This window comes from Salarias fasciatus, chromosome 1 (genome assembly GCF_902148845.1).
Source record: "Salarias fasciatus chromosome 1, fSalaFa1.1, whole genome shotgun sequence".
Taxonomy (NCBI): domain Eukaryota; kingdom Metazoa; phylum Chordata; class Actinopteri; order Blenniiformes; family Blenniidae; genus Salarias; species Salarias fasciatus.
The window spans coordinates 32,967,091-32,994,870 of NC_043745.1; the positions used below are offsets into that span (position 1 = coordinate 32,967,091).

The window sequence follows — 27,780 nt, forward strand, 5'->3', positions numbered from 1 at the left end:
AGTTGCTTAAAGGTGCTGTAGGCAGGATTTTGCTAGTCAATGCTAATTTTTCTGTGTTTTCTTTGGATGAAATGTTAGAGTATCCATTGATAATCCTTTAGGAGTGTAGCATAATTGCACTACCGCGAGGGCACAGAGTTTCCATCTGTCTCTGTTCTAAGCTGAAAAGGAATCTCAACAGCTCCAGGTATCTTTGACCAATCAGAAGAGCCCATGAGGCTCTAACCGTGATTGGTCGAGGGGTGTTCGTCGCACATTCTTGTGGGAGGGGCTTAACTTGAGTGAGGGCGTGATGTCAGAGAAAACAGGACAGAATTGGCTGTGCTGGGTTTCAAATCGCCATCTTAGATGGGTCAAATCGCCATCTTGCTTAGGTAACCCTAAGCAAGATGACGGAGATGCAAAATTCTGCCTACAGCACCTTTAAGTGTAGCCCAAAGAGCAATTATCAAATGAAGTGATAAATTTGTCTTCTGAGAATGAATTTCTGTGTGATTTTAGCCGTAAAAAAAGTGAAGTCAGAATGATGTGGGACCCTTTCATTCCTAAAGTTGGAGTCCTGAAATAGAACAATTTTCCTGTTTTCAGGAGACAGTTAAAGGATAAGTTCGGTTTAAACAGTTTTCATGTTGTTTATACTATAAACTATAAACCTTATAGAAAGATGTTGAACAATATACTCACTCAGAAGGGTTTTCTGATCTGAAAAGTGAAGCAGAGATCTGAGAGTGAGAAGCAGATGTTTGCAGTTCAGAGATGTGCCTCTTCTTCTTTGGAGCAGGTGGCGACCAACAACTTTGGTGCACAGCGCCACCTACTGTGTCTCTTGGTGAATGTATTTCAGTTTACTTCCTGATCAAGTATTCACTTCAGAGATCTGGAAAACTGCAATAGCATGTATTTTGCGACACCGGGCTGTCGTGGAGGATTGGAGTGAGCGGACCATGAGGAAATATTGGTGAAAATAATGAGTTTTTGGACGATTAAAGCCGTTTTGGGAGCCGGCGACAGGGATGCCCCATTGGCTAACGGTATATGGATGTCTGCAGCTCGACTATGGATCTAACTTTCTCCCGGACCACTTTTCAGATCAGAAAACCCTTCTGAGTGAGTATGTTATACATATTTCTATAAACAACGTGGAAACTGTTTAAACCGAACTTATCCTTTAAGACAAAATGATATGCTGTCTGTTATGTTTTAATCCATTCCAGTGGTGTGATATATTTAGTTTTCCTTTGTGTCTTCTATTTCTCATTATGCAGCTTCAGGGTTGTTGTTTATTTTTTTACATCAGTTTGGTTTAGTGCCAATGTCAGGAAGGTCTGTTTTTTTTTGTTTTGTTTTTTCCATTTTCTTTATCAGAATTTTCAGCCTTTTATTGTAGGACTTGGATTAATAAAGAAAGGATTCTTAAATGTCTGTGTTAAAAGTTATTTTTGTCTTCATATAATCTGTGCAAATAAATAACACTAAAGTCAACCAGCAAATGCAATGACTACAGATGTAAGATTTGGATGGCAGGATGAGTAAATAATGTAATGTGTAGAAAAAGCAAGGAAATGCTGTAAACCACACACATTTCTCACATTGTTGACAGCAGGACCGGCTGGATTAATCTTATCCTGGTAGTTAGCCTGGTGTGGAGCAGGCTAGCTGCAGAAAATAAATCACCATGGTGACTTGTCCGGGATAAACTTGGCCAACTTTTGTGCAACCAACTTGAGGCTAACTTCGTCCAGGATAACCACAGTTTGCCGGCTTAATCCCTTATCCTGGTTTTGTGCAATACCCCCCAGGAAGTAATAAACATATCCAAGTTGTGCACACAACTCAAAAATTCTTCAAGCAAACAGTATTCACCCAACTATAAGTGGGAGTGAGTGAAAATAAACATTTTTTTGGCCCTTATTTTTATCTCAAAATAAACTCACAAGACCACAAAGTAGGGAAAAGGTGAGGAGGTGTGAACATTTGTCATATTCATGGTGGATCAACATCTTATGTGACTGTCTTAAATGTCTGCTGAATACAGGTTAATATGCCACAGTTACAGTTTCCTTTCTTAACAGTATTTCTGTGAAACTAAGGAGATTTTATTGTCACCTTTAGATTGTCAAGTTGATGGACAAGAGAAATCATGTCGACAAAGGAAAGAGATGGACAAGAGCATGCAGGTACACCAACATGTTTCTAATGTGGATTTATTTAATCATGTGGTCAAAAAAAACTCCACAGATTTTATACCATCAGTCATAAATAAAATCAAGAATGAAAGTGCTATCAAACATTCAATAAGAAAAAAGTTGTTTTATGTTGTCAGGCTTAAAAACACATTGAATTAAGTAAATGCGGACAATGAGTGGTGGTCTCAATCTGCAGTCAAATTTTATTTTTATGAATTCCAGTGACTTATCAAGATAATTTACATGTTATGGTGGAGATGTATGGGGACATTTAATCACCACATTAAGCCTCTTTCAACTTTTACCCTCTGTGTAAAATTAACAATATACAGTACACTGCATATTGCCAATGTGATTGAATAGATACTTAAAGGGACTTAAGGCAACTTTACAAAATTTACCTCAGTGCTGCCGCGACAGGCACTGTTGGTAACTGCAGCCACCAGCCAAAGCGGCACAGGAGTGTGCACCGGCTTCGGTCTTTTTTTTTTTTTTTTTGACTCACGAGATAACGCTGATAAAGTCCTTTTTTTCTTCGTGGTGGCACTTTTTTGTGGGCTTTGAGTGGATGCAGGTCGTTTGATGGCTGCTGAAGAATCCATTTGTATCCCTGCAGCAGGGTTTCCTGCAGGAAAAAAGTTTGGATGGGGGGGGAGCGTGTGTTCATTTTTATTTTTTTTTTTTTTATTTTTTTTTTTTTTTGGAGGGGGGGGGGGGGCGTGTGGTGCCAGAGGGAATGCTACTAATGTGAGCCTTTGGCTCGGGGGTGGGCGGGGGATGCTTCCGCAGGTACCGCAGCTGCCGGTGTTCGACAGTCGGAGAGTTTTTTTTGTTTGTTTTTGTTTTCTCCTCTCCGTTGTCCGGGCGCTGCACAATTTAGTGCGGGCGGGGCGCCCGGACTGAAAAGGTCTGGCGGAAACCCTGCATGCAGTGTTTCAGTCCGTGTCCACAGCGGCCATGTTCTTCCTGTTCCAGAGCTGTCGGGAATGTGCATACAGCATCAATTTATGTCACATCCCCACGATTGCGTGGGAAATTCGGACCCCGAACAGCAACAAATTATTTGGCACAAAGCCTGTATAAGGCAACAGACAGATACGCGGATTGGCCTGTTATTTTACGTTTTTAATGCTTCACGGCCCATTAGCATTGAATAAACTGGAAATGCATGTGTAGTTTCACAAATCTTGCCTTAAGTCCCTTTAAATGAAAAAAAAACATTAGGAAACAAAATTACGTGGAATGATAGTGAATATTGTAATTTGAATAGTGCCTGGAAGTCTAAAAACATGCCTTTTCTGCCCCTTTAAGTGTGGGAGTGGAAGCAAATGTAAATGTTGCATCAAAGTCACATTTTTGCAGCAGCAAATGCCAAAAATTAATTATTATTTCAGTTAAATTTGACAAATGATTTGAACAAATGAAAACGTGAACCACTTGAAATGCCCTTAGTATCTACATGAATGGGAGTAAAATGCGAGCTGCAGCTATAGCACAAGTGAATTATGGAAAATGGAATTCACCTCTATGGCACATGTCGAAATATTGCTTACAGTATGATGCAGTGACAAACTGATTGTTCCTGCACTTCTAATACAAAAACTTATGTCCAGATTCAGCTCAACAAAACATGATAGTATGGTAAGCAGTATGATTAAGCTTTATTTAAAATAAAAATACAGAAAAGTTTACATTTTAGAATGGAAATGTAGTCAGTAGGCATTTAGCTGTGCATGGAATCTGAGCATGCCAGGACAGACTTACCTAATATATCTTATTCATGAGGATAATTGCCTTCTTGAAACTGGCTTAAAGGTATAGTGGACGATTTTCTCAAAAGTCGAAGCCAAACGTCTGTTACTCGCTTTTTGAAAAACGTGCATGCGGCAGACCATCCTACCCGCTCTACTGCTCCTCCCGAGGAAACGCCTATCAATTGTCGGGAGCGTGCGAGCGCGAGCACATCTACCGTATGCACGGTTCTGTTTATAGTTTCTGCAATCGGCCTCACTCATAAAACTTATTTTCCAAAACAGTTACAGTTTCATTATGTCAGACTCGCATCAGTAAGTACTCTCTGAAACTGAAGCTCACGGGCTACATAAACACTCTGAATGCGCATGCGCAGATCACGGGAATGAGCACGCTTGACGGTGTTACGCAAGCATTTCTCCAGCGTGATTGACATGTTGGAGGACCAATAGTTGAGATTCACATCCCGGAATTCATAGGCTAAGAACATCGTCCACTATACCTTTAAGTATGAATATCCAACCCAGTCTCACTCCAAATTGTGTAATTTCTACATTAATCCATAGCCCAAAACATAGCTATTGCATTAAAACAGCTCTGATATTGTGGTATAGATAAGTTTCTCCTGTCTTGTCTTTTTTGTGAACAGACTTCAGGTCATGTAACCACAGTGTTAATAAAAACATGGTGCACACTCCTTTTATTTTCAGTGGCAATTGCTATACTTTAAAGCGGACCTATTATGCTATTTTTCAGTCATGTCATATAGGTCACAGAAGCCCAAAAACATAGAATATAAGTTTGTTTGCCCCAAATTCATCTTATGTTCGGAGTTTGAAAAAGTGGCTCTGAGGAGCCCTCCTCCGAACAGCCTGATTTTCACAGCCTACTTTACGGGATGCACTTGAACGCATCTGGCCACTACCACTCTCTCCCACACGGGTGGGGGGGGTGGGGGGTGGGGGGGGGGGGGGGGGGGGGGTATCAGTCAGGGGCATGTCTCCTCGACAGTTTCAGTTTCATTTTCCTCCTTTACAGGAGTGGTATTACGTGTCAAAAACAACTTAAAGGAGCTATCCGTGATTCTGCACAATTTTGAGCCCTGATTTCATTTTGAAATGTTGGCTCCGCCCCCGAGCTCTCTGACTGGTTCCTCACGTTGAGAAAACCCTCCCACTCCCCCCTCCACTCTGCTCCCACTCAGCGTGCACGACGCTACATGCACATCCCATACGTGTGCACAATCCTCCGGAGGAAACACAGCAGAAGCCACTTCGACTCTTTTTTGTTCAAAATAAATGGCCACTTCGTCTCAGGTAAACCATATTTTACCTTGTCACTACATGTTCAATGCAGAAAGTGGCTTGTTGCTCCTTCGGCTTCCATGCTGGTCTGTTTACCGGTGTTGTGCACGTGCTGAAGATGGCCTCGCTCTGCACCCGACCCCACTGTTGCTGCGCTGTGAGTGGGGGAGAGAGGTCGTCACGCTAAATCCTCAGGTAGCGCTTTGCGGGGCCAGATATCCAAAACACGCTGATCAATGTGTGATTTTTTTTTTCACAGAAATGTAGCATGGACTTGCTAGTACATGATGTCAAAAGCATTTTTCTCGTTGTGGTTAAATTAAAATCGCGGATAGCGCCTTTAAATCAAATGTTCCTTTGTATTAGGCTGCCTCAAACGACTGGAAATGGGTCCCTGTCTCTTTAAGAATCTCCTCAGCTTAGTGACACGCCCCCCTCAGAGCATACCATCTCAGCTATTTGTTACGTGTTTCCCCCGCTCCTGGGAGGGGAGGGGGAGCATGAGCTGTGCAGGAGGAGCTGTGCAGACTACATCATAGCGGGGGCAGAGCTGTGCACTACAGGCAGAGCGTTTCAGCCTCACCATGGCTGCCAGGGGGTTATTCAGGGATTGCTCAAATATGCGTGAATGGTTCAAGAAACCGTCTTTTTAATGAGGAAATGACACTAAAGCAATATGCAAAGCTCAAAAAAGTGGATTTTGTAATAGTCAGTGCAGCAAACTTACTGGCGCTCACGTCTACGAGAGGAGGTGCCACTCCTCTTTATTTTTCAGTTACCAAACGGAAATTAGAACCAATAGCCAATAAAACAAATTTACCGTATTTACGCACAATAAGGCACACCTAAAAGCCTGTAATTTTCTCAAAACCCAACAGTGCACCATTTTTGCGGAAAATACGGTAATACAGACGGTTGTCAGTCCGTTGTCTTGGCTGCAGTTCCCATAATGCTTTGCGACGTGATCACATGAGCATACAACTTCTTGTAGCTAAGCTAGCCAGTTCAAATAGAACGGCAAACATGAAGCTTCAGGCACATTATCCACCTCTAACCTGTCAGTCACCATAGTCACACAGTTTGTCCTCCAGTCTCCCAACCAGAGAGCACGGCGCACGGCTGCACAGCCGTTCGACGCGGGGAGCGGCCAGACAGCAGCCCGCTCGCCGGGACGCCAAAAGCGGCTGGCCACTCGCTGGCAGCCCGCTCGCCGGGACGCCGGGAGCAGTCAGCCGCTAGCCCGCAGCCTGCCCCCAGGGAGCCGGCTGGCCACCAGGGTTGTGCCAAAAACAGACTGCCTGCCGAAAAATGACTGCCCCCAATGGGAACAGGCATCGATTAATGATAACATTGATTTTAACATATTTTTGCCGTTACAGTAGTCTACAACTTTAGTTCAACCAGGATTCTCCATTGTTTGTTTTATTCTTCTTTTTTTTTTTTTTTTTTAATTCCTACAGTACACGGACGTACAGGGGACAAAATATAAGAAAATGAATGACAGAGTTGTGTTATCAGCAGCAACAGATAGTTGAATATTGGAGTTTTGGGGAAGTTATGGATGAGATTTGACTGCATTATTGTGTGTGTGTGTGTGTGTGTGTGTGTGTGTGTGTGTGTGTGTGTGTGTGTGATAAAAATGATTACTTGTATCAGATAGTAATAATAATAATAACAATAATAATAATGATAAAGTAATCACAAAATTACAAAGTGACCAAAAACAAAAGGCCTGAGTATAATGAATGTTGAGGAAGTGTTTTCCACTGAGTACATCACATCTCTGTTCGCCTGAAGTCACTACTCTGGGCTGTGTAACAATGTCCCACCCACAGCTAAATTTTGACGCCAAAATGTTCATTTTTTTTGCAAATGAATATCAGTTCAACATATCGGTTATCGGTTTCCATTAGTACTAATAATCGGCATCGGCCCTAAAAAAGCCATATCGGTCGATCCTTACCTTCTTGCCTTCTTATTTAGCTGATCTGTTTTCTCTATGTCGACCCTTGTGGACCATGAGGTCCTCTGGCAGCAGCCTACTGTGCATTCCAAAAGCTAGAAGCAAGACCCATGGTGAGGTGGATTTTAGCCACTACGGCCGCTGCCTGTGGAACAGCCTGCCGGAGAACCTCAGACTGTTGATATTTTTAAAGGGAGGTTCAAAACATACCTTTTTAATCAGGCTTTTAACTGGTCTTTACAGTCCTCTTATTTCCATCATTATTTATGTAATTTTATTCTATTTTATTACGTAATTTTAATTTATTTAACTTTTTTTTATATAATCTTATCTTACTTATTTTATTATTAACTGTACCACATCCTTTTGAGTTTTTAACTCCAGTGTTTCCTGAGGGGGGTCCTTCACACCGGGAGTTGGATCCGGTCCACTGCGGGGGTTACTGTGCTCGGGTCCTCTGGTTCTGGCTGGCCTGGGGGACTCCAGACCTTGGTGTCCGGGTTCCCTTGGTCTGATGGAGTTGGGTGCCTGAGCCCCAGCTGCCATGACCGGTGACTTTTCCCGGTGTGGGCGGCCCCACTGGTGGTGTTTCCCTGGGAGTGTATCTGTTTGCGTGTGTGTGTGTGTGTGTGTGTGTGTGTGTGTGTGTGTGTGTGTGTGTAGTTTTGTTTATTTTTTGTTTTAAAGACTAATTTGAGTGTTAAGCACTCAACACAGCTGTTTTTTATGAATATGAAAAGTGCTTTACAAAAAAAAGTTTGATTAATTGACTGCTGGAAATTAACTTGGCAGTCATGTGGCCTAACCCACACAAAAGAATAGGCAGGAGAAATGTACCCATGTCCCAATCTAAGTTTCCGTTATCCGGTAATTACCGGACTTTGACCGGTAAAATCTACCGAAGTCCAACATATTTCAACACCACCGGTCAAAATGTCCGGTGAAAAATATTCCCTCCAAGCTCAATTTCTATTTGAATATTCCCTCCAAGCAAAATTTGAATTCAAAAAGCAATTTCCACCTCATTTTATTAAAAAAGACAACAAAAATAAAACCCCGAATTTTATCTTTTATTAATAAGCCTGGTTTATGTGGAAAAAACTTTTTTTTTCAGGCGGAACTAAACTTGTAGCACGTGTTTCATTACTCCGACAAAGTGCGCAGTACAACAACAATACAACGGGAGACACATGTCGAAATAGGCGAAACTTAAAGACTTTTTTACTAAACAAAATAGTTCAGAGGATAATGGGTTAGAGCCCTGTAGAGCCCAAATGTTAAAGTCGCTGTGTGGATCCCAACTGTCTTTATTGGGGAGCTGTCCGCGGGACTCCGCTGTTTGACTCCTCACTACTCACTGATGCACAGTGTAGGGTTTTATAATCAGTTTTTGTCCACTCACAGTCCACTCAGGTTGTTACACAACTTTACTTTGAAGATAGAACCAATGTTTCAAGGACCAAATTATTTATGTTTTTAAATCACTTTGTCATGTAGAGTGACAAAGATTACATGGATTGAAAATACACCCCTACTTATTAACAGAAATAGATTTTTTTTACAGGCTTGCTCTGCAGGTGAGTAAACTTTATATATGTGTCCTGATCTTTGGGCATATTTTTTAATAAATTCCCCTAATTTAATCTGCACAAAATTTGACAGGTGAGGGCGGGGCCCTTTGAAAAGTATACTCCCCCCCCCAGATAATATTTGAGCAGGAAATCAAACGCTTGTCCAATACATTGAAAACCTGCCAGTCACGTTGTCCGGTGCCATTTTTTTATAGCGGAAACCCTGGTCCCAATGTCAAAGCAGTTTTTGTGGAATGTGGACAAATTTGGGTATTACACAATTTGGAGTGAGACTGGGTTGTAATGTTGCATTATTCCACTGCATAAAGTTCTTTTGCTCTTTGACAGCACTGAGCCTTCTGTCAAAACTTGGACTGGAGAAATATCATCCCAACAAACTGACCCCTCAGCATTTTATAGAGATCAACAAAAACAGTTTACAGAATCAAACAGCCTCATCTCTTGAGGAAATACCATGGTGTTTTCTGAGAAATCTCTACAAAGTCAATGCTGAATGCAGGAATTCAATGCAACTACCAACCTGTGAAGAGGAAAATGTTGATTATTTTGACCTTTACACTGACAATGGCTGTGCAGACAAACAGGTTAACCCTCTTGATGTCATTGTTGCTCTTTGCCTTTGTGCTGACAACTTCTTGCAACAGGAAATGGCCCTCAAGATGTCAATGTGTCAATTGTCTGTCCCACTCTTGCTCCCCTCCAGCAACAACAGTCAAAGTACCCTGATGCTTTGGGCTTTGAGAGACATCATTAAAGAATGGTGTCCACAAAACTTGTCTGAATCAAAAGGGTTTGTTGAAAACAACATTGTGCAAGCAGATATACCATTCTACTCTTTTGTGAGGCTGAAAAACTGCAGTTTATCCAAGTCTCAGTTATTGAATCAGATCTTCAGCCATGGCCAACAGAGCCATAACATCTTCCTTCACAGAGATATGGATGGAGGATCAATCAAGAGAGTAATAGCTAATGGACTGGTCGAGGTTTGCTGGTACCTTCCTTGTGGGAACGAAAATCTTGACGTATTTCTAGAACCAGTGGCTTTTGCCAATTTGCGAGGAGACATCTGTGAGTCACCTGCAGAGTTTCAGTTTCTGTTTCAAGTGTCAAATGCTACATTCATATTCCTGGACAAAGTTGAACAAGATGAGCATGAAGCTCTGATGTCCCAAAAAGATGTGCAAGACAAACTCTTCCTGGTTGTGAACCGCAAGGATGGAAGCAAAAGCGAGGACATGACATTTGTCAAGACAACAGCAGAAGAGTTAAAATTACCAAAGACCAGTGTGACAGTCAAAAACGCAAATATGAATCTAGCACAGCTGTCACAAAGTCTTTGCTCAACCATCAAGACATCTCTCTCAGGCATCAAATCCACAGTTAACATTGTAAATATGGTGGACATAGCTGTTGAACTTGGATTTTATGTGGATGAGAACAAAACAGGCGAACAAAAGAAAGCAGCTGAGGAGGTCATATGGGACATTGGAGATGGAAATGTAAACTATAAGAGGCAACAACTTCCTCTCCAGGGTGAGAATTGGAAAAGGCTGTCAGAACTACAAAAGGAGGAGTGTAGACTAAATGTATCTGATGAATCCAGTGTAGAAGAGTATAAAGGTCAACTGCAAGATAAGCAAAGAGCAATCAGAGAAGAACAAAGAAAACACAAAATGAGCAAAGCAATGAAGACCTTTATTGAGAATGTCTCCACAGAAGACAAAGTGAAGAGGGATGAATTTCTGAAGTGGATGAAACTGAAACTGGACACAGATTCAAGAGAAAAACTGTCAGAACTGCATCAGAAATATAAAGAAGGATGTGAGAAGAAGGATCCAAAACTCATTGCAGAGTTGGATCAAGCTTTGCTGGACAGCTCTTTAGGAATAGAGCATTACATGAGAGAGATGGGGCTGATCTATGAGTTCTCCATACAATCACAGGAAACCACATATGATATATCTGGTCTCCCTGGCTTGGCTGCTGAAATACTGTTGGATGGATATCCTTTAGAGCTCTTGGATGGAGATGCTTCCAACATCCCAGAGAAATGGATAACAGATGTGCTGATGGAGGTCCACAGAAAGGTTGGAGAGCAAAGCAGACTCTTGGTTCTGACTGTATTGGGTGTTCAAAGCACTGGAAAATCAACCCTCCTCAACATCATGTTTGGAGTGCAGTTTCCTGTCAGCAGTGGGAGATGCACAAGAGGAGCTTATATGCTTTTCCTCAAAGTTGGACAGGATTTGAAAAGTGAGCTGGATTGTGATTTTATTGTTCTCATTGACACAGAGGGTCTGAAATCTCCTGATTTGGCACAACTGGAAGACAGTTATGAGCACGACAACCAGCTGGCAACCTTTGTCATTGGTTTAAGTGATGTCGCCATTATCAACATTGCAATGGAGAATGCAGCTGAAATGAAAGATGTCCTACAAATCACAGCTCATGCACTTTTGAGAATGAAGCAGATTGGCAAAAAAACAATTTGTCATTTTGTCCATCAGAATGTTGGTGGAGTTTCAGCCCATTCAAAGTGCATGACAGAAAGACAACATATCCTGGATCAGCTCAATGAAATGACTGTGATTGCAGCTGAAATGGAAAAACAGCCTAACATTAAAGCATTTACAGATGTGTTGGACTACAACATTGAAAAAAACAACTGGAACATACCTGGACTCTGGCATGGAACCCCACCAATGGCAGCAGTGAGCACTGGTTACAGTGAAGCTGTAGCAGATTTCAAGAGAAATCTCTTGGAGAAAGTGAATGAAGACAGAAAAGCTCAACCCTCAACAATTCCAGAGTTTTTAGAGTGGATGACAAGTCTCTGGAAATCAGTCAAATATGAGAACTTCATCTTCAGCTTCAGAAACACCCTTGTGGCTCATGCCTATGACAACCTTTGCAAACAGTTCAATGAGTGGGAATGGGAGTTCAGAAAAGAAATCCTCAGCTGGCAGAAAGAAGCAGAGGTAGAGATCCTAAACACTGACAATCAATCTCAAGAGGATTTTTTTGAGTCCAAAAAAACAGAAGTGTCCATCAAAATAGAAAAGCAACAAACTCTAATGCAGCAGAAGCTCTCTGATTACTACAAAACCAAAGACAGACACATAAATCTGATTGAAAAATACAAAGCCGACTTTCTCAACAGTATCAGTCGCCTTGCTCTTGGCATTAAAGATTCTGTGGATACTGCACTGGACCGTGCACTTCAGCTGAAAGCTAGCAGGAAGAAGTTTCAGAACATACAGAGAAAATACAGAAGTGTGATTGAAGAGCAGGTCATGAAGCTCCTCAGTGACTGCAAAGATCGTTCACTGACTGAAGAAGAGCTGAAGCAAGAGTTTGAAAAGATGTGGGATAAGACCACAGCAGATGTTTCTGGGCTGAAAGAGCGAGATGTTGCAGCAAGTGTCCTGAACCAGTTGAGAAAAAATTTCACAAACCTGAATGTCAGTGAGATTCTGCATAACATCAACTTAAAGGAAATGGGAAACAATCCATTCAAAACTCGGAGAGAGCATACCGATTCCTGGACCACAAAGCTGAAACATTTTTTTACAGGAGATCTGCAGAGCGTTGCAGACAATATCATAGAGTCTTGCACACAGTTCATAATTGATAAAGTAAGCACAAATCAAGACTACCATGAGTCTTTCACAAATTATCTTTTGGAAAAACTTGATGGTTTCCTTCAACAAAGTCACAAAGACCAAAAAACAAATACAAAGTTTGAAACTGACCTGAAACTTCATATTTGTGGCATTGCAGCAAGAGAGTTTCAGAAAATGCACAGAAAATTTCTGTCAGAAAATGATCCAAAAACTCAGCTGGACGAGCACAAAAACCAGTACCTGACCGACTTTCTGGATTTGTACATAAACAAGGACCAAGGCCAACGCAAAGCAAAGGATTTTGTCAGAGTTTGCATCAAGCCTGCTGTTAATGACTTCATCAACAGATCTCTTTGTACAGACATCGTAGATGAAATACTGACCAGCTCCCGCTCTGCAGAGTACAGCTCTCGTACTTATTTCCAGTATCACATTCAGAAAGAGCTGCTAGAAAAAGATAGCTTTGACAGTTTTGTCAAGTACATTTGCAGCTATGAAATTTATGTTAAGGATTGGATTTTAAAGCAAATTCAACAAAAACTGTCAGACAACAACACACTGGGCAAAGTGAAGACCAAGATTCTGCTGGTCATAGTTAAAAGAATCTCAGACGCCACAGAACAAGCATCAAAAGAAGACAATGATGTTCTGTTACCAGACAATACAGAAAGCGTCACAAAGTTCATCAGCAATATGCAAAAAATTCTGATCAAAGACATTTCAATCTCAGAGGAGGATGAAAAAACTACTTTGTTTACAATCCAAAGCACCTGCCACACATTCATCAACAGCTTCAAGGAGGCATTGGATGAACTAAAAGAAGAACTAGAGGGTAAATTTTCACAAAATCAAAACATCCAGGAGACTTTAAGCAAACTTTCAATCAAACCACAAGATCAACTTTTCCAGCGTGTGTTTGGCTGTGGACAGCAGTGTCCATTTTGTAAAGTTCCCTGTGAAGCTGGAGGAAAACAGCACAAAGAACATCATGCTGCTGTTCATCGGCCTCAAGGTCTTGGAAGATACAGGAGCACAAAGACTGAAAAGCTGGTTGTAGCACTTTGTACTACGACTGTTCACAGTAATCGTAAATTCAAAAACACAGTCACTCAGCAGAAAAGGCATCCTTTCAAAGACTACAGAACGTTCTATCCAGAGTGGCACATTCCTCCAGACAGCAGCATCCAAGCTTCTGACTACTGGAAGTATGTTCTGGCCCAGTACAATGAAAGATTTGCTGAAGAATACAAGTCAAAGCCGGCTGATGTTCCAGAGGCCTGGAAGAAGATCACAAAGGAACAAGCACTGAAAGGCCTGAAAGAAGCTTTCAACATGAAAACTGATTAAATTACAATCTGGCCAAAGAAAGAAGAACAAAAGGTTATGAGTTCTGAATATGGAGAACAGAAAAACAATGACTCAACCTGAAAAGTGTTTAAGTGGCCCCTCAGTTGAATAAGAAGGTCCAGAGTGGAAAGAGAAACAGTTTATAGCAAATATTTGAAGGACATGACACATGATCATCTATTTTAGTGCACTGAATCATTTTATGTTAAAATTTCGATGTTATACTTCTATTTTGTTGAGATAACATTTTTATGCAAACAATAAAAGTGATAATGCTACATTAACCACCAGTACAAATTTAATAAGTAATTTGTTTTTATTGGTTGTACCTGATTTCATTTGTCTGTATAATTTGTGAATGATAAGAAGTAACATGACAGTACAAGAGAAGTCAACCAACTCTGACAGGAGTCAGAATACAGTGTGTTTAGTCACACATCAGTCTCCTGCTGTCCCATCTCCTTCCCAAAGCACCAACAACAGACACAACCTCATTAGAGCCTACTTCAAAATGTAAGACATATAAGGACTTCACTTTTTTGGTTTATGTGGTCTTTGTTTCCTTTGTTTTGTTGTGTTTTCTCTGTTTCACCACTGACGAAAAGAAGAATTTGCTGTACAGTTTTGGTTGGAAAAAGATTAATGAAAACCGAAGAAAAAAAACCTTTGTGTCATGAAAATATTGAATGACTTGTAATTTCATAATATGTTTTATTGAAGAGCATTAATCATTGTCTTAACTGTTCATATTGTCAATTTCTCTCTGCTTCACTCAGTGCCCAATTGATGGAAACAATGATGCAGATGCTGTTGAAGGTCAATGACCATGTTTGAGAGAACTTTTTCAGAAGCCATTATTTTAAAGATTATTGTGATTTTGTTGAAGGGCAGGATTTTTTGATAATTTCATTTGTGCTGAAAAACAAATCTTTCTGTTGCTGTAAGTCGATGATCTTCATCTTAGCAAGCAGAAATGCAAAAAATATATTATGGTTCCTGTTCTTCACCTTTGCATGAAACACTCTTCATCATCTGTTTAAAACTTCTATTTTCACACATTCATTCATCTTAATATGCTGTTTATGAAACTGTTGATTTACATGGATTATAGCTGAAAACTTTTGAAATACATGAATATACACCGCATATATATTGTTCAATATTACAGCATAAGACTTAGAGATGAGGATGTAGTAAATTATTTTTTCAAAAACTAATGAAAGCAAGATAATTTCTGTCTATATTTTTTTTTCAGATAAATTATACACATGTTTAGAAATCTGTCTCTTGTGAAAGTTTTCAGTTTGATTTTCATTTATTGCTATTCTTCCTGTTTGGTGTCTTTATATAATATACAATATAAATTATATTGTTTAGGAGTGTGCACAACAGTGTGCTTGTGATGATTCAGTATGCACAAAATGTAATGAAATAAAATGGAATAAAAATTACAGCATGAAAATAGTACAAAATGCTTCTGTGGTGGTAAAAAAAACCTCATTATTATAGATACAATACAACCAATTTTTCCTCCTTATGAATAACAGAATTATACTGTAAACTTCTTAATAATAATGCATCAGTTTTGTATAGCGCTTTTCTGGACACTCAAAGATGCTTTACATTGCATTATTCATTCTCACCATACTGGGTGGTGGTAAGCTACTATTGTAGCCACAACTACCCTGGGGCAGACTGACAGAAGTGAGGCTGCCAATCTGCGCCACTAATCAACCACCACCAACCACTCACACTTTGGCAAGGTGAGTGAAGTGTCTTGCCCAAGGACACAATGAGTTTTACGTCTATGGGAGCGGGGATCGAACCGCCAACCTTCCAGTTAAAAGACGACCCACTCTACCAACTGAGCTACTGTCGCCCCGACAGCTAAATCAGTGTTTCCCAGTCCAGGTCCTCAGGCTAACTAACAGCAGTGGACACTAGGATTATTTACAATAAATACAATTTCAAATTTGTGTGTGGTGCGGTGTGGTGTGGTGTGGTGTGGTGTGCTGTGCTGTGCTGTGGTGAGTGAGTGAGTGAGTGAGTGGTTGTTGCTGTTATGTGTCTGAAGCTACAGAAAGGCTGCAATCACAAATATGAATATATAGCGAAGTGAAATAGAAAAAATGTATTAAACAAATGCACCAGTAAATACAGCTTCTGTGTAATGAATTTAGATTAAACAGATTGGCCCCATTAATTTGACAGTGTGTTTCCCCATGAGCATGTTGAAATAAAGAAACTGATGACTAAATAACAATTAGTTAATTAAACAATAGTAATAAAAAATAATAATCATGGAACAAAATATTTTGTTACTTTTGAAGTCCTGTTCTATATTGTATATAAATGCTGCTCTCAGTTTGACCACTTGGGGGAAGTGTACCTTCACAAGTCAAATCAAAACTAAATTTGCAACCACTATTTAAAAGCAGTTTGATTGACTAGTAATTAAAATCTATTTGTCTTATTCAGAACTGTCTCAATACAGGCCTACTATGAAATTGAAGAACCCAAAACAAACTACAACTGTAAACACAGTGACAAGTTCCTTCACAGCCTATCAGAAAGCTGTCAAGACTGCCAAATCTCAATATATGTCAGACCTTAACAGTCACAGACCACATGTGCCTTTTAATGTGCTAAATAACATCATTAATCCACCTGCAAGTTGTACTGCTGTTACCTCTTCCTACTGTGTGAAAAATTCTTGAGGTTTTTTCTTGAAAAAGTTGCTGTTGTTCGATCTACTCTAGTATCGCCTTCTAATACCGCAACTGTTGTTAATCCTTCGTGTCCCGTGTTTTTAGAAACGTTTGAGCCTATAACTCTAAGCGACTTAGCTCAGCACGTCAGTAGTTTGAGACCGTCCTTCTGTCCTGCTGACTGTCTACCCCCAAAACTGCTTAAAGAAGCTTTTAATTCTGTTGGGCCAGTTGTGCTGTCATTGATTAATTTGTCACTGGCCTCTGGTTCAGTCCCTTCTGTTTTTAAGCATGCCATAGGGGACTCTTCTTAAAAAAACATGACCTGAATCCAAATGAGCTATCAAACTATAGGCCAATATCTAAGCTTCCGTTTCTGTCCAAAGCTCTGGAAAAAGTTGTGTATGGTCACCTTCACTCTCATTTAGCTTCTAATGATCTTTATGAAGAATTCCAGTCAGGCTTCAAACCAAGGCATAGCACAGAAACGGCCCTTGTACGTGTTTCTATATGATCTGCTTTAAACCCTTGATAGTAAAAAGTCTGCTGCTCTATTGCTGTTAGGCATGTCATCAGCCTTCAACACAGTTGATCACAGAGTCTTATCTCACCTGGAATCATTAATAGGAATTAAAGGTCCCACACTGAAATGATTCCAATCCTATTTAACAAACAGAACGTTTTCTGTTCATGTTGGCCACCATCAGTCTAAATCAGCCCCTCTTACCTGTGGTGTGCCTCAAGGTTCCATTTTGGGTCCCATTCTTTTTTCAATTTATTTGTTGCCTTTGGGTTCAATTCTAAGGAAATATAATATTTCATTTCATTGTTATGCAGATGATGTACAGATTTTTGTGCCACTGAAACCATGTTCACCATCATTTGAATCCTTGAAGAACTGTCCATCCATCCATCCATTTTCTACCGCTTATCCGGGGCCGGGTCGCGGGGGCAGCAGTCTCAGCAGGGATGCCCAGACTTCCCTGTCCCCAGACACTTCCTCCAGCTCCTCTGGGAGGAACCCAAGGCGTTCCCAGGCCAGCCGAGAGTCATGGTCTCTCCAGCGTGTCCTGGGTCTTCCCTGGGGTCTCCTCCCGGTGGGACATGCCCGAAACACCTCCCCAGGGAGGCGTCCAGGAGGCATCCTAACCAGATGCCCGAGCCACCTCAGCTGGCCCCTCTCGATGTGGAGGAGAAGCGGCTCTACTCCAAGCTCCTCCCTGGTGACTGAGCTCCTCACCTTATCTCTAAGGGCCCAGCCACCCTACGGAGGAAGCTCATTTCAGCCGTTTGTATCCGGGATCTTGTCCATTCGGTCATGACCCAAAGCTCATGACCATAGGTGAGGGTGGGAACGTAGATTGACTGGTAAATCGAGAGCTTCGCCTTTCAGCTCAGCTCCTTCTTCACCACAACGGACCGATACAACGACCGCATCACTGCAGCCGCTGCACCGATCCGTCTGTCAATCTCACGTTGCATCCGTCCCCCACTCGTGAACAAGACCCCAAGATACTTAAACTCCTCCACTTGGGCCAGAGTCTCTCCACTGACCTGGAGGGGGCAAGCCACCTTCTTCTGGAACTCAACCTCTCGAGAAGGGCTTGAAGAACTGTTTGAGAGAAATTAAGGACTGAATGGCTCTGAACTTTCTCCGTCTTAATGAACAAAAAACTGAGATTGTTGTTTTTTTAGTGTGTTTTTGTTGTTGTGAAGCACTTTGGGCTTTTAGTTGTAAATGTGCGCTATAAATAAATTTGACATTGACATTGACATTGACACTTGTAAAGGTGCATTAAGGAGTTTTTCAACTTTAAAAATACTTATTTTCCACCATAAATATGTTACAAATATTCAATGATGTGTAGAATGTGCCCTGACATATTCATTGCAAGTACTGATAACAGCGCTAAATTGGTCCAGTGATCCGCCAGAACACCGGCACTGGGAGAATTTCAGACGATGTGATGCAATGCGCACTCCCGCTGGCCTGACTCGATAACTTTCGTTTTGTCCGCCAGACGCTTAGCGAGCAGTGATTAGAGCAATACTGAGCAGTATTAGAAAAGACCGGCTTCTAGCATTGCCACAACTCCAGCACAAACCCCACGCAGGCAAAATAAACTTTACTTGAAATTTTACTCGAGCGCTGCCAAAAGAGCTGGGAAGTAGAGATGTTCGGATGGCTTATTTTTTTCATCCGCAACCGCTTCTCAAAATCTTCATCCACCCGCTGTCCACCCGCACGAACGGTTTTTTATCAGTTTTCAAAACCGAACCCGCCCGCCATCTGCAGAATAGTTTTTAGGAAGATGCCTCGGCTATTGGTATTGGCCGGGTCACAGAAAGGGAGCAGGCGCGCAGCGAAGCATGGAGAAACATGGAGGAAACGCGCACCGGCCTGGCGCGCGAGGGAGGAGGGGCTCAAGGTGATGGCACATGAGGGTCTGTCACCGATGAAGAATCATCTGGGAACAGGGAGAGTCCGACAAGGCCCCAACGTCCACCAGCCAGAGAGGGACCCACAGCATCATCTCAAACCTCCACACAGCGGCAGACCCACCGCCTGCATGCAGCGCGTCTCACCTGCTGGCCGACACTTGTGTTCTGCGCCTGCAGCGAGATGCTGATCGCCCTTGAAAAGGAAAAGCTGCGTTGTACTCTGAGCATGCTGAATGTGCGATTAAATTGTAAATGCCATGATTATGCTCACTTTTGCTCGTTTGGCTGATCAAAAAGTGTTTTTCTATCATTTTCGTTCGTTTCTTTATGTTTGGAATAATATTTAAAATGTTGGGGGTTTTTTTTGTTTTGTTTCTTTGAGTGCTTCAACTGCAACCCGCCCAAATGTAATTAAAATCTCAATTTTTCGACACATCATCCGCCCGATTCAAAGTTATCCGTGGGCTCCGCGGGTGAAACTGCAATCCGTGTGTAGTGGTAGGCGTGCACCGGCTTCCAGCACGCCCACCGAGTAACCAATCCCGCTGCGGCGGAGTTGTGATTAGGGTAACTCGCCTCACCTATGCGTCTCCTCTCCTCTGGCGTCCACACTCCATGCAGCCGATTCCAGAGACACAGACACTTCTCCTTAACGCTAAAAGAGCTGGTCACAGATTCCTAGCTCAGGCTTGGTGACCTTGCGGCCGTTCATGAGCTTTGTGGTCCCCGGTCTCGTATGTGTGGGCTGCCTTGTAGTTCCTCGCTCTCTATTCTTGCATGAAGCGCTTTATTGACTTACAGCTGAGTGCCAGGTTTGTTTTCCTCCTGCTGCTCCTGGTTCAGAGCGCCGCCTTGGTTTCCAACCGGGCCTCCTCTTCTCCCCTGATTTGGTACTCCTCTGGATTTTTGTGTTCCTCTCCCACTTCCTACTGGCTCCTTGTCTGCCGCTGCGGAGCACTGTCGCAACCCAGGGTGACGTATAGACTGTTGGACCGAGCGACCACTTGAAACAAAATGAAACCAAAACAAACTGTTGTGTGAAAGTGTTTGGGTGGAAAATATTTTAAACCAACCGGAAATGTCTTATTTGATTAATACACTGTAAAATAAAGGTTATATTTTTCTAAATTGCCTCTGTCCTCTTCAGTCCACCTACTTGTGCTGCCTTATTTAACTGCGGGGCTATTTTAGTTTAGTTGCTGGTTATACCAGCTGGCGTTGTTATTGTTTACAGTTTATAAGTTAATGTTTATATCATCCCACTTCTGACGCCACTCGGCTACACGTGCATCTCTACTAGGAAGGAGTTCCCCTCTTCCGTGCACGTACATGGACGCAAGCCACAGACACGAGCGTTTCACTAAGCTGCAGTTTCACCCAAGGCCTGCAGGAGCCGTTGTTTCGCATGAAACATGCAAACTCCTTAATGCACCTTTACGTAAGGATACATGTGTTTTCTGTATATTTCACCATCATCATACATAAGTTCCTCTCCCTGCGTTGCAGGTTTGTAGTTTCACCACATTACAACAGCTTTTTTCTGTAAACTACAGTTCAGTGGTAAACAGAAGCTTTATACTTAGAGGCTAAAAAATATTTTGGATTACGAAACACTGAAAATTAATGTTAATGTCAGAGTTCTGGAAAAAGTGGTTTCACATAAAAGGTCGCAGCCATATAATTCTTTTTCATTGAAGTGAAGGTTGTAAACAGACCTCCCCCCACCACCACCACCACCACCACCACAGCCTGGACAGTACTAAAAAATGATGGATGTTCATAACACACTACATGTAAAATACACTTTATTATATTCTGTAACAATGACTTCCTTTTCTCTGAGCAAAAAAATCTCTGGGTTTACATATCGTCTCAAGGTGTTTGTTGGACTGGTAGCACATCAGCTTGAAATTTCAAACTTTCTATCGTGACTTCTTAAAAGCAAAAGATGCTTTCAGCTCTAACTGTGTCTTGTGTTTTAATAAATCCACTTTTCCGCTCAGCGATGTTGACTAACACAGAGTCAACAGAAAACACTCCTCATTGCTTTTTATCTGTCCAGTTTGGAGGGAGGAGTTCAGAGTCAGTGTCACTGTGACAGAACAATCTAAACTCTGAAGTCAAAAATCGTATCAGCACAGAGTTTATGGAACGGTGCTGTATTTCAAACAGTGACTGGAGAAAAATACTGAGTAAGTTTGAAACAAAGTTAAATATGAATAAATGGTTAAACTGTGTACTCAGAAGCATCATTTGAAGAGTAATTTGAAAGCGCTTTTTCTTACTGAATAACAACTAAATATCACTGAAACAATCTATTTTTTCTTGTTCTATTCAGAAACGAAGGAATGTAAATGAAAGGAAAAACTAAAATATATGAGGATGTTGGACACATAAAACTTTATCTGGCATGCTTTCTAAATCAAGTGTTATGGATGAGAGCAGGGGAGGGAAACATTTTGTGAATGCAGTTAATTACTTCCCAAAGTGACGTCACTTTTCAAGCAGCACAGCCAGAACGGCTGCATTCCTCAGCGTCACTCCTCTCCCTCCCTGTCTTCCTCCTCCCTGACTGAACTGTGTTGGTTCGTGAGTGTTTGGGTCACAGCAATAAGCCGCCCACCAACCTGACAACGCCACATGGAGAGAGAGCTGTCAGTGGACCAGAGGGAAGTTTGAACCAGAGGGTGAGTCTCAACTGGAGAGAAACTCATTTCGGGGAGATTCATCTGCTTTCTTTGGGTTTAAGTAAATTATTTGTTTAAAAAGACGATTAAAATCATACATTGTAGTACGATTACAATCAAATAATTTAATTTCTGAACAGTGTTCAAAATGCTCCCAGAGCATCGTTTACACTTCTGGTAGAAATTGTTGAAATACTTGAAATGAAAAACTTATGTGATCAATTCACAGAGTCAGAAAGTCAATACTCAAATAATTTGAACTTGTTGAAGTATGGTTTAGGAGTTTAGAATATATTTTGTGTAAATAAAATAAACCAACCACTTACTCAGACCGTTATAGTGAACCTGGTCCAATAACATTTCTGTGACATTAAGAAACAAATTATAAATATAACAGTCTTGCTTTTTTCTATCATGAAAAGTAAAACACTGTCATCATTTTAAAGTCTATATGAAACAATATTCACCCACATATTGAGAAATATTTTTGTATTGACAGTTTCGGGGTCTTTGAGGACTTGTGGCTCTGGTTATTTATTTCCTGACTGATGGTGGCACTGAAACTGAGGCTGAACAGAGGAATTTGGTAAACAGAGAGTGGAGATATGTGTGGGAGGAGTCTGAGACTATAGGAATGTCAGCGTGTTCTGCCGGATTCCTGCTTTCAGCGAACCTGTGTGTCTCCTCCTGTGAACACATGACAATCACACACATCTTAAAACTGCTCAATCAAACACATGACAGAAGCTTCAGACCTGCCTGGAGAGTTACACTTCAAAGTGCATTTAGAATTATTATTATTATATAAAAACAGTTGGAATGGACAACTTTTTGGAAGCTTCATCTAAAAGACTCATGACTGGCCTCAGAAAGTTTGTCAAACTGTACTGAAAAGGCTAAAAGAATGAGGAAGAAGATTCTCAGATTTGACAAGTCAAAAACGCACCAACTTCAGGAGAACTGCAGTACTCACCACTGTGACTGTCATAACACTGCCTGCCACTTGTTCCTAAAATTAATACCACATATTACAGTTCGTCAAGTTTCTTTATTCAGTACTTTTACAAACATGAAAACAGCTGCAGGGAAGCTGTCTGTCTCTACTGTCTCTATTCTGCTCCCTGCATCAGCTGTCAGAACTGCAAACAGTTGATACTTCACCACATTCATTTTGACTGCATGGTGAAGAAGTCTCTCTTTAACCTTGAACTGACTGAGTTCAACTTTAAAGATGCTGAACTGTAAGCTACTTTGACATTAGCCTCTGTCTACAATGACTGTGATGCACTGGCAGTCTAAAATGAACTTTCTTTACTTTATAAGAGTCTGTTGCTCTTTGCATGTTGGAAGTTAAACTCAGTAATTTTGTTGCTGCTTCTTTTTGTTGTCATCAGTTCCTTTCATGGCTGCCAAAAAAAAATCTCCTCTCAGGATACTGCAGTGGAAAATAAGTACTTTTAAAGATGATGATCGGTCCAAGTTCAGTTGACCTGAACGAGTTCTCAGCAGTATGAATAAGGGGAGTAGTCAAAACTGAAGAATGGATGAATGCAGGAAAAAAAAAACTGAGAAAACCTGCTCCAGTGTGAACAGACCTGAGAAAGGGACAATAATCTGATTTTGAAGTTCATAGTCAAAGCAATAAAACCAATATCAAGACTTTGAAATCTGACCAAAACCTGCAAGAGAATCTTTTCCAACTCCTTTAATCCATTAACACAGCGGAGCTGTAACTGGAGGTTCATATTTTACAGACTGAATACCACCCATTGAAAACGTAAAATACATGAAGTTAAAACTGGTCTTTCCAAATTATACTTGTAAATCAAAAGAGAAGGAACAACAGCACAAAAACAGAAAGCTTAACTGAAATAGTGGCGTGTCAGATATTTTCACACACTTCCTTTATGTTACATTTTTGTCGTTGTGGAAGTCTGAGGTTACATGAGAATATTCCTCAGCATGAATGTCAGGTGTGATCATGATATCATCTAACCCTCACCTCAACCAGGAGATCTGTTACAGTACTGTGTAGGAATCACAACGTGACAAGAGTTTTTCTGTAAAACATTATAGAAACAATCAAACTTTAGAAGCATAAATATAACAGAAATGGCAGGTAATGAAATGGGCTGAACAGGAATGTGCATGTATGTGGAGTGGTGAGCACAGTCGCCTCACAGGAACCACTTTCTTCCTCAGATGTGTTCTGGTAGCATATGAGTTTCACATCCCTTTTTTTTTTTTTTTTTTTTTGTAGTTCTTTTTTCCCCACAGTCCAATACATGCATTAGTTTATCACTGATGCAAATCGAATATTACAATATTTACATTAACCTATCATGTGTAAATATTACAATATTTAATCAGCAACGAGAGCTAAGTAATCGATATATTAATATTATATTGCACTAGACTGTCATAATAGATTTAGACTAATATGAAATACCAAGTCCAATAAAAGGTAAAAAAAAATGAGTCTGTGTATCAGACTTTTTTAGTAAGCGTTACTCACTTTGTCATTATTTAAACATGATTCTGAGAAGATTTCATCATGCTCTCATTTCAACTCAAAGATATGATGCACAGTGGTATATGTTAATCATCTTCTTATTCCTTTTTCATCTTTTACCTAGGTTACAAAACTAGACACTAAACATTTAAAAGAAATGTGTAATCATTTGAATGGTGTAAATATGTATTGGCCAGTATGCAGTTAGATGAAGACAACATTCTTGTTTGAAAATATGATTGTATTTGTTTTAATTCAAGTTCTCAGTACACTGTTAGTGAGTCAGCCACGATCACAAAAAGAAAGTGGTTGTACAGATTAGTGCAGATTTAGTGCTGTAACTGAGATGGTACTCGGTATACTTAGTCATCTCACCGGAATGAAGCTGTTATTGATACACCAGTTAAAAATCCACACTTGAAACCGCTGAACTCAGCTCTCAATGCAGCTGTCACTCAAAGATTAACCACATCAACCCAAACTCTTACTTTGAAATGACAGAATATACAAAGTTTACAACCTTACAACCTAAGCCAATGTTACAATCACACAGTTCACTGACAGTGGCGTTTGGCCACATATTTAAAAAGAAACATTTAAAAAGTCCTCCAATTGCACTAAAATGTTAAGTTAAGTTCAAAAACTTAAAATTCACAAACATGTGAAACGCACCAGGTGTGTCTTCTTTCAAAAGACACCCAAAGACAAGAGTTTTGTCATAAATAGTTTTCAGTCTTAACTTCCTGTCAGCCAGCTGCACTTCGAGCAACAAACGTTTCTATGATGAAGAAATGTGTGGATTGATATCAAATTCATACTTAAGAAATTAAATGTTTTCTTTCAAATTTAAATAGGATTGTTATGAAAACTTGTGTTTTGCTTATCACAAAATGATAATAAATTTATTTTACAACCTTCTCTTCCAACTGATTGGTAGGGACTACTTTTTCTTCATGTGTGTATGTGTGTGCATGCGCGTGAGTGATTTTTTTTTTGTTTTCCTTTTGTGTATTTATGGTTCTAATATCTTTTATTAATGCAATAATGGTATAAAAGTGGAACTCCTCTACATTACCTTCAACCAAGTTACTTTTAGGGCATGACAACTTTTTATTGACATTCTCATTACTTTACTATTCAGATGTGAGTATATTTGTGTATGTTTGTTGTTGTTGTTTTCATTTGTTAGCCATCATATTTACTATATGCACTGTGATGTTACTTGACTTTTTGCAGGTCACAGTTGCCACTGAGTGTGGGACATGGAGCTGAAGGTGTGGGTAGATGGTGTTGTCAGAGTGGTTTCTGGTCTTTCTCTGAACACTTCCTGTCAGGATGTGGTCATTGCTCTTGCACAGTCCATAGGTAAGTGTCAGTCAACAAAGATTCGGTGACATATTAAAAAAAAAAATCAACATTGCAGCTGAAAAAATCTTGAAAATCTTTGAGCATTTCTGAACTGATGTACAGTTTTGACTGATTTGTTTCCAAAACTGGCTGTTCTGTTTGCTGGGCCACCATGGTAGATAATGTCATCCTTATAATTGATTTGGCACAAATTTGAGGCTGTGTGCCTTTTGTGACACAACTGTGGCAGTTGTGGGCTGATCTTTTTGCTTAAGGATCCCTGGCAGTAATAGAGGTATCTATTGACAAAGTAGCAGAGATACTGTAAGGACAATAAATTCTGAGATCTTTAAAAGAAATAATATATTCAATTCAATTCAGCTTTATTCATATAGAGCCAAATACAACACAGTCATTTCTAGGTATATTGTGTTTTGACGTTCGATTTTTTTTTTTTTTTAAATGATGGCTGAAAAGGTGGATAGTTGTGTAGTCAGTAGTTGATTAAAATTAATTCTTGAAACTGTGTTTTGTGCAGGTCAGACTGGTCGTTATATCCTGATCTTGAAGTTACGGGGGAATGAGAGACACTTGGTTGCTGAGGACTGTCCACTTCAGCACCTGGCTCAGCTGGGGCAGCTGGCTGCAGATGTTCAGTTTGTTCTGAGGAGGACCGGCCCCAGCCTTAGCGCAAGCCAAGAGGCCATCGCTGCATCGAGAAACAATGAGAAACATCTTCCCCTGGCCCGACCGGCAGAGCCAGAGACCCTCAAACGCAACGAGCCCCAGAAAGCTTTTACCTTCAATCTGGGTCCATCAACGATTCCCAAAAGGACTAAACCGAACACGGCCTGGTCTCAGTCGTCCAGAGCTTCACCTGAACCTCGCGCTTCACCTGTGAATTTCCTGGAGCCTCACAACTCTTCCAAAGAAGAGGTTTTCAGGCATATTCTTCAACAACAGAGGAAGCTGCAAGACCTGGAGATTCAGCTTGAAGCTCTGGAGAAGGAGACGGAGTTTTGGGAGCGAGAGGTGTCGTCTTCAGCAACTCCTGATCTGAGCCTCACCAAAGAACTGGATGAGCTGGAGCTGCGGTCGAGGGAGAATGAGGCAGAGCTGATGTACAGTGAACACTGGGAGCAGGATTTACAAGAAGAGTTGGAAAGAGAACAAGGTACGTGTTCAAATCAGGCCACATTTCATCCAAATTCTCCACGTCTTCATTTTCTCTAAAACAACAAATGTTCTAACCCAACAGAAATGCAGAGGCGCCTAAACCAAATACACTCATCGATAAATGATCAAACTTACGAGATCAGAGCAATGCAAACACGCTCTGTACATCTAGAACAGGACATCAAAACTAGAATCCAGAGGCAGATCTCTGAGGCGGCCAGTCAGCAGGACGACGAGACCCTGAGACCCCTGAAGCAGGAACTCCTCAATCGCCTGCAGTTCGGAGAAGAACTGGACTCAGCGCTGTGGGAGACACAGAGGGAGCTTCAAGCTGCAGACGAAAGGGTAAAGGTATAACTCGTCCATCATCTCATGCTCAGATAAAAGGACTTTGTGACGCCAGAATTTATAAAACCTTTGAGGGAATGAAGACAGAATGAATCCGAATCACATTGAAAGGCTACACACATGCAACTCATGAAGAGTAGTTGGGTGGAACAACAACTAATTCCATCCATCCATGGTTCTAACCAGTCTCAAATATTAAAATGCAAATGCAAAGGTACAAGAAAGAAATACCTTTTTTTTTGTTCTAAATACATTTAGAGTAGTTGAATTGAACAGAATAGTAAACTGCTGTCGTCTGGTGACAAAATCAGAGCTATCTGGTAATATGATGTTGCTTGTGTTTTCTAGGGCAGATCTGAGACCATTGAGGAGCTGAATAAGGAGCTGAGACAGTGCAAACTGCAGCACTTCATCCAGCAAACAGGCATAACTCCACACACAGACCAGACAAACCCGCCTCCGGTCGACAACGTCTACATCCGAAACTCGGGGATTATGGAATAAAACCAGTGGGACTCATAACTGTATGTCTGCAGATTGTTTTTTAATGAATTCATCTGTTGGATATAACTATCATCTCAGAGCAAACAATGTAATTTATATGGTGGAAAGTCCTTCACAAACATTGTTTTCATTTATTTTAAAAGTATGGCACAACTGTCACATGAATAGAATGGGAAAACAGTTTGTACCCCCGCCCCCCCCCCAAAAAAAAAAATATGGATGAGAGAAACTATTCAATATAATTGTTGAATTAACAAGAGTCTTAAAGATGTAAACTCCACAGATATAT

General features: G+C 40.8%; 2 protein-coding genes across 5 annotated transcripts; both read left to right on the forward strand.

The window, feature by feature from the left end:
• The first annotated feature begins 7,260 nt into the window (after window positions 1-7,260).
• On the forward strand, window positions 7,261-13,767 carry LOC115387861 (up-regulator of cell proliferation-like). The gene is made up of 2 exons (XM_030090739.1): window positions 7,261-7,318; window positions 9,125-13,767. Exons 1-2 carry the CDS (start codon window positions 7,261-7,263, stop codon window positions 13,765-13,767), a joined length of 4,701 nt encoding a protein of 1,566 aa, XP_029946599.1.
• Window positions 13,768-21,484: 7,717 nt separating this feature from the next.
• Window positions 21,485-27,728, forward strand: LOC115384955 (ras association domain-containing protein 8-like). 4 transcript variants are annotated; one of them, XM_030087096.1, is made up of 5 exons: window positions 21,485-21,604; window positions 25,353-25,481; window positions 26,002-26,637; window positions 26,722-26,990; window positions 27,336-27,728. In XM_030087096.1, the coding sequence occupies exons 2-5, from the start codon at window positions 25,379-25,381 to the stop codon at window positions 27,489-27,491; spliced, it is 1,164 nt and encodes a 387-aa protein (XP_029942956.1). In that variant the 5' UTR covers window positions 21,485-21,604; window positions 25,353-25,378; the 3' UTR covers window positions 27,492-27,728. The 4 variants fall into 4 exon arrangements, with proteins under 4 accessions (XP_029942956.1, XP_029943010.1, XP_029943030.1 ...); XM_030087150.1 differs by having other exon boundaries at window positions 26,722-26,984; XM_030087170.1 differs by having other exon boundaries at window positions 27,341-27,479.
• The last annotated feature ends 52 nt before the right edge of the window (window positions 27,729-27,780 follow it).

Coding starts and splice junctions, on each gene's coding strand:
- LOC115387861 (XM_030090739.1), top strand. CDS start 7,261: ATGAGGTCCTCTGGCAGCAGCCTACTGTGCATTCCAAAAGCTAGAAGC. Junction 7,319..9,124: donor AGCTAGAAGCAAGACCCATG/GTGAGGTGGATT, acceptor GCTCTTTGACAG/CACTGAGCCTTCTGTCAAAA.
- LOC115384955 (XM_030087096.1), top strand. CDS start 25,379: ATGGAGCTGAAGGTGTGGGTAGATGGTGTTGTCAGAGTGGTTTCTGGT. Junction 26,638..26,721: donor AGAGTTGGAAAGAGAACAAG/GTACGTGTTCAA, acceptor CTAACCCAACAG/AAATGCAGAGGCGCCTAAAC. Junction 26,991..27,335: donor CTGCAGACGAAAGGGTAAAG/GTATAACTCGTC, acceptor TGTGTTTTCTAG/GGCAGATCTGAGACCATTGA.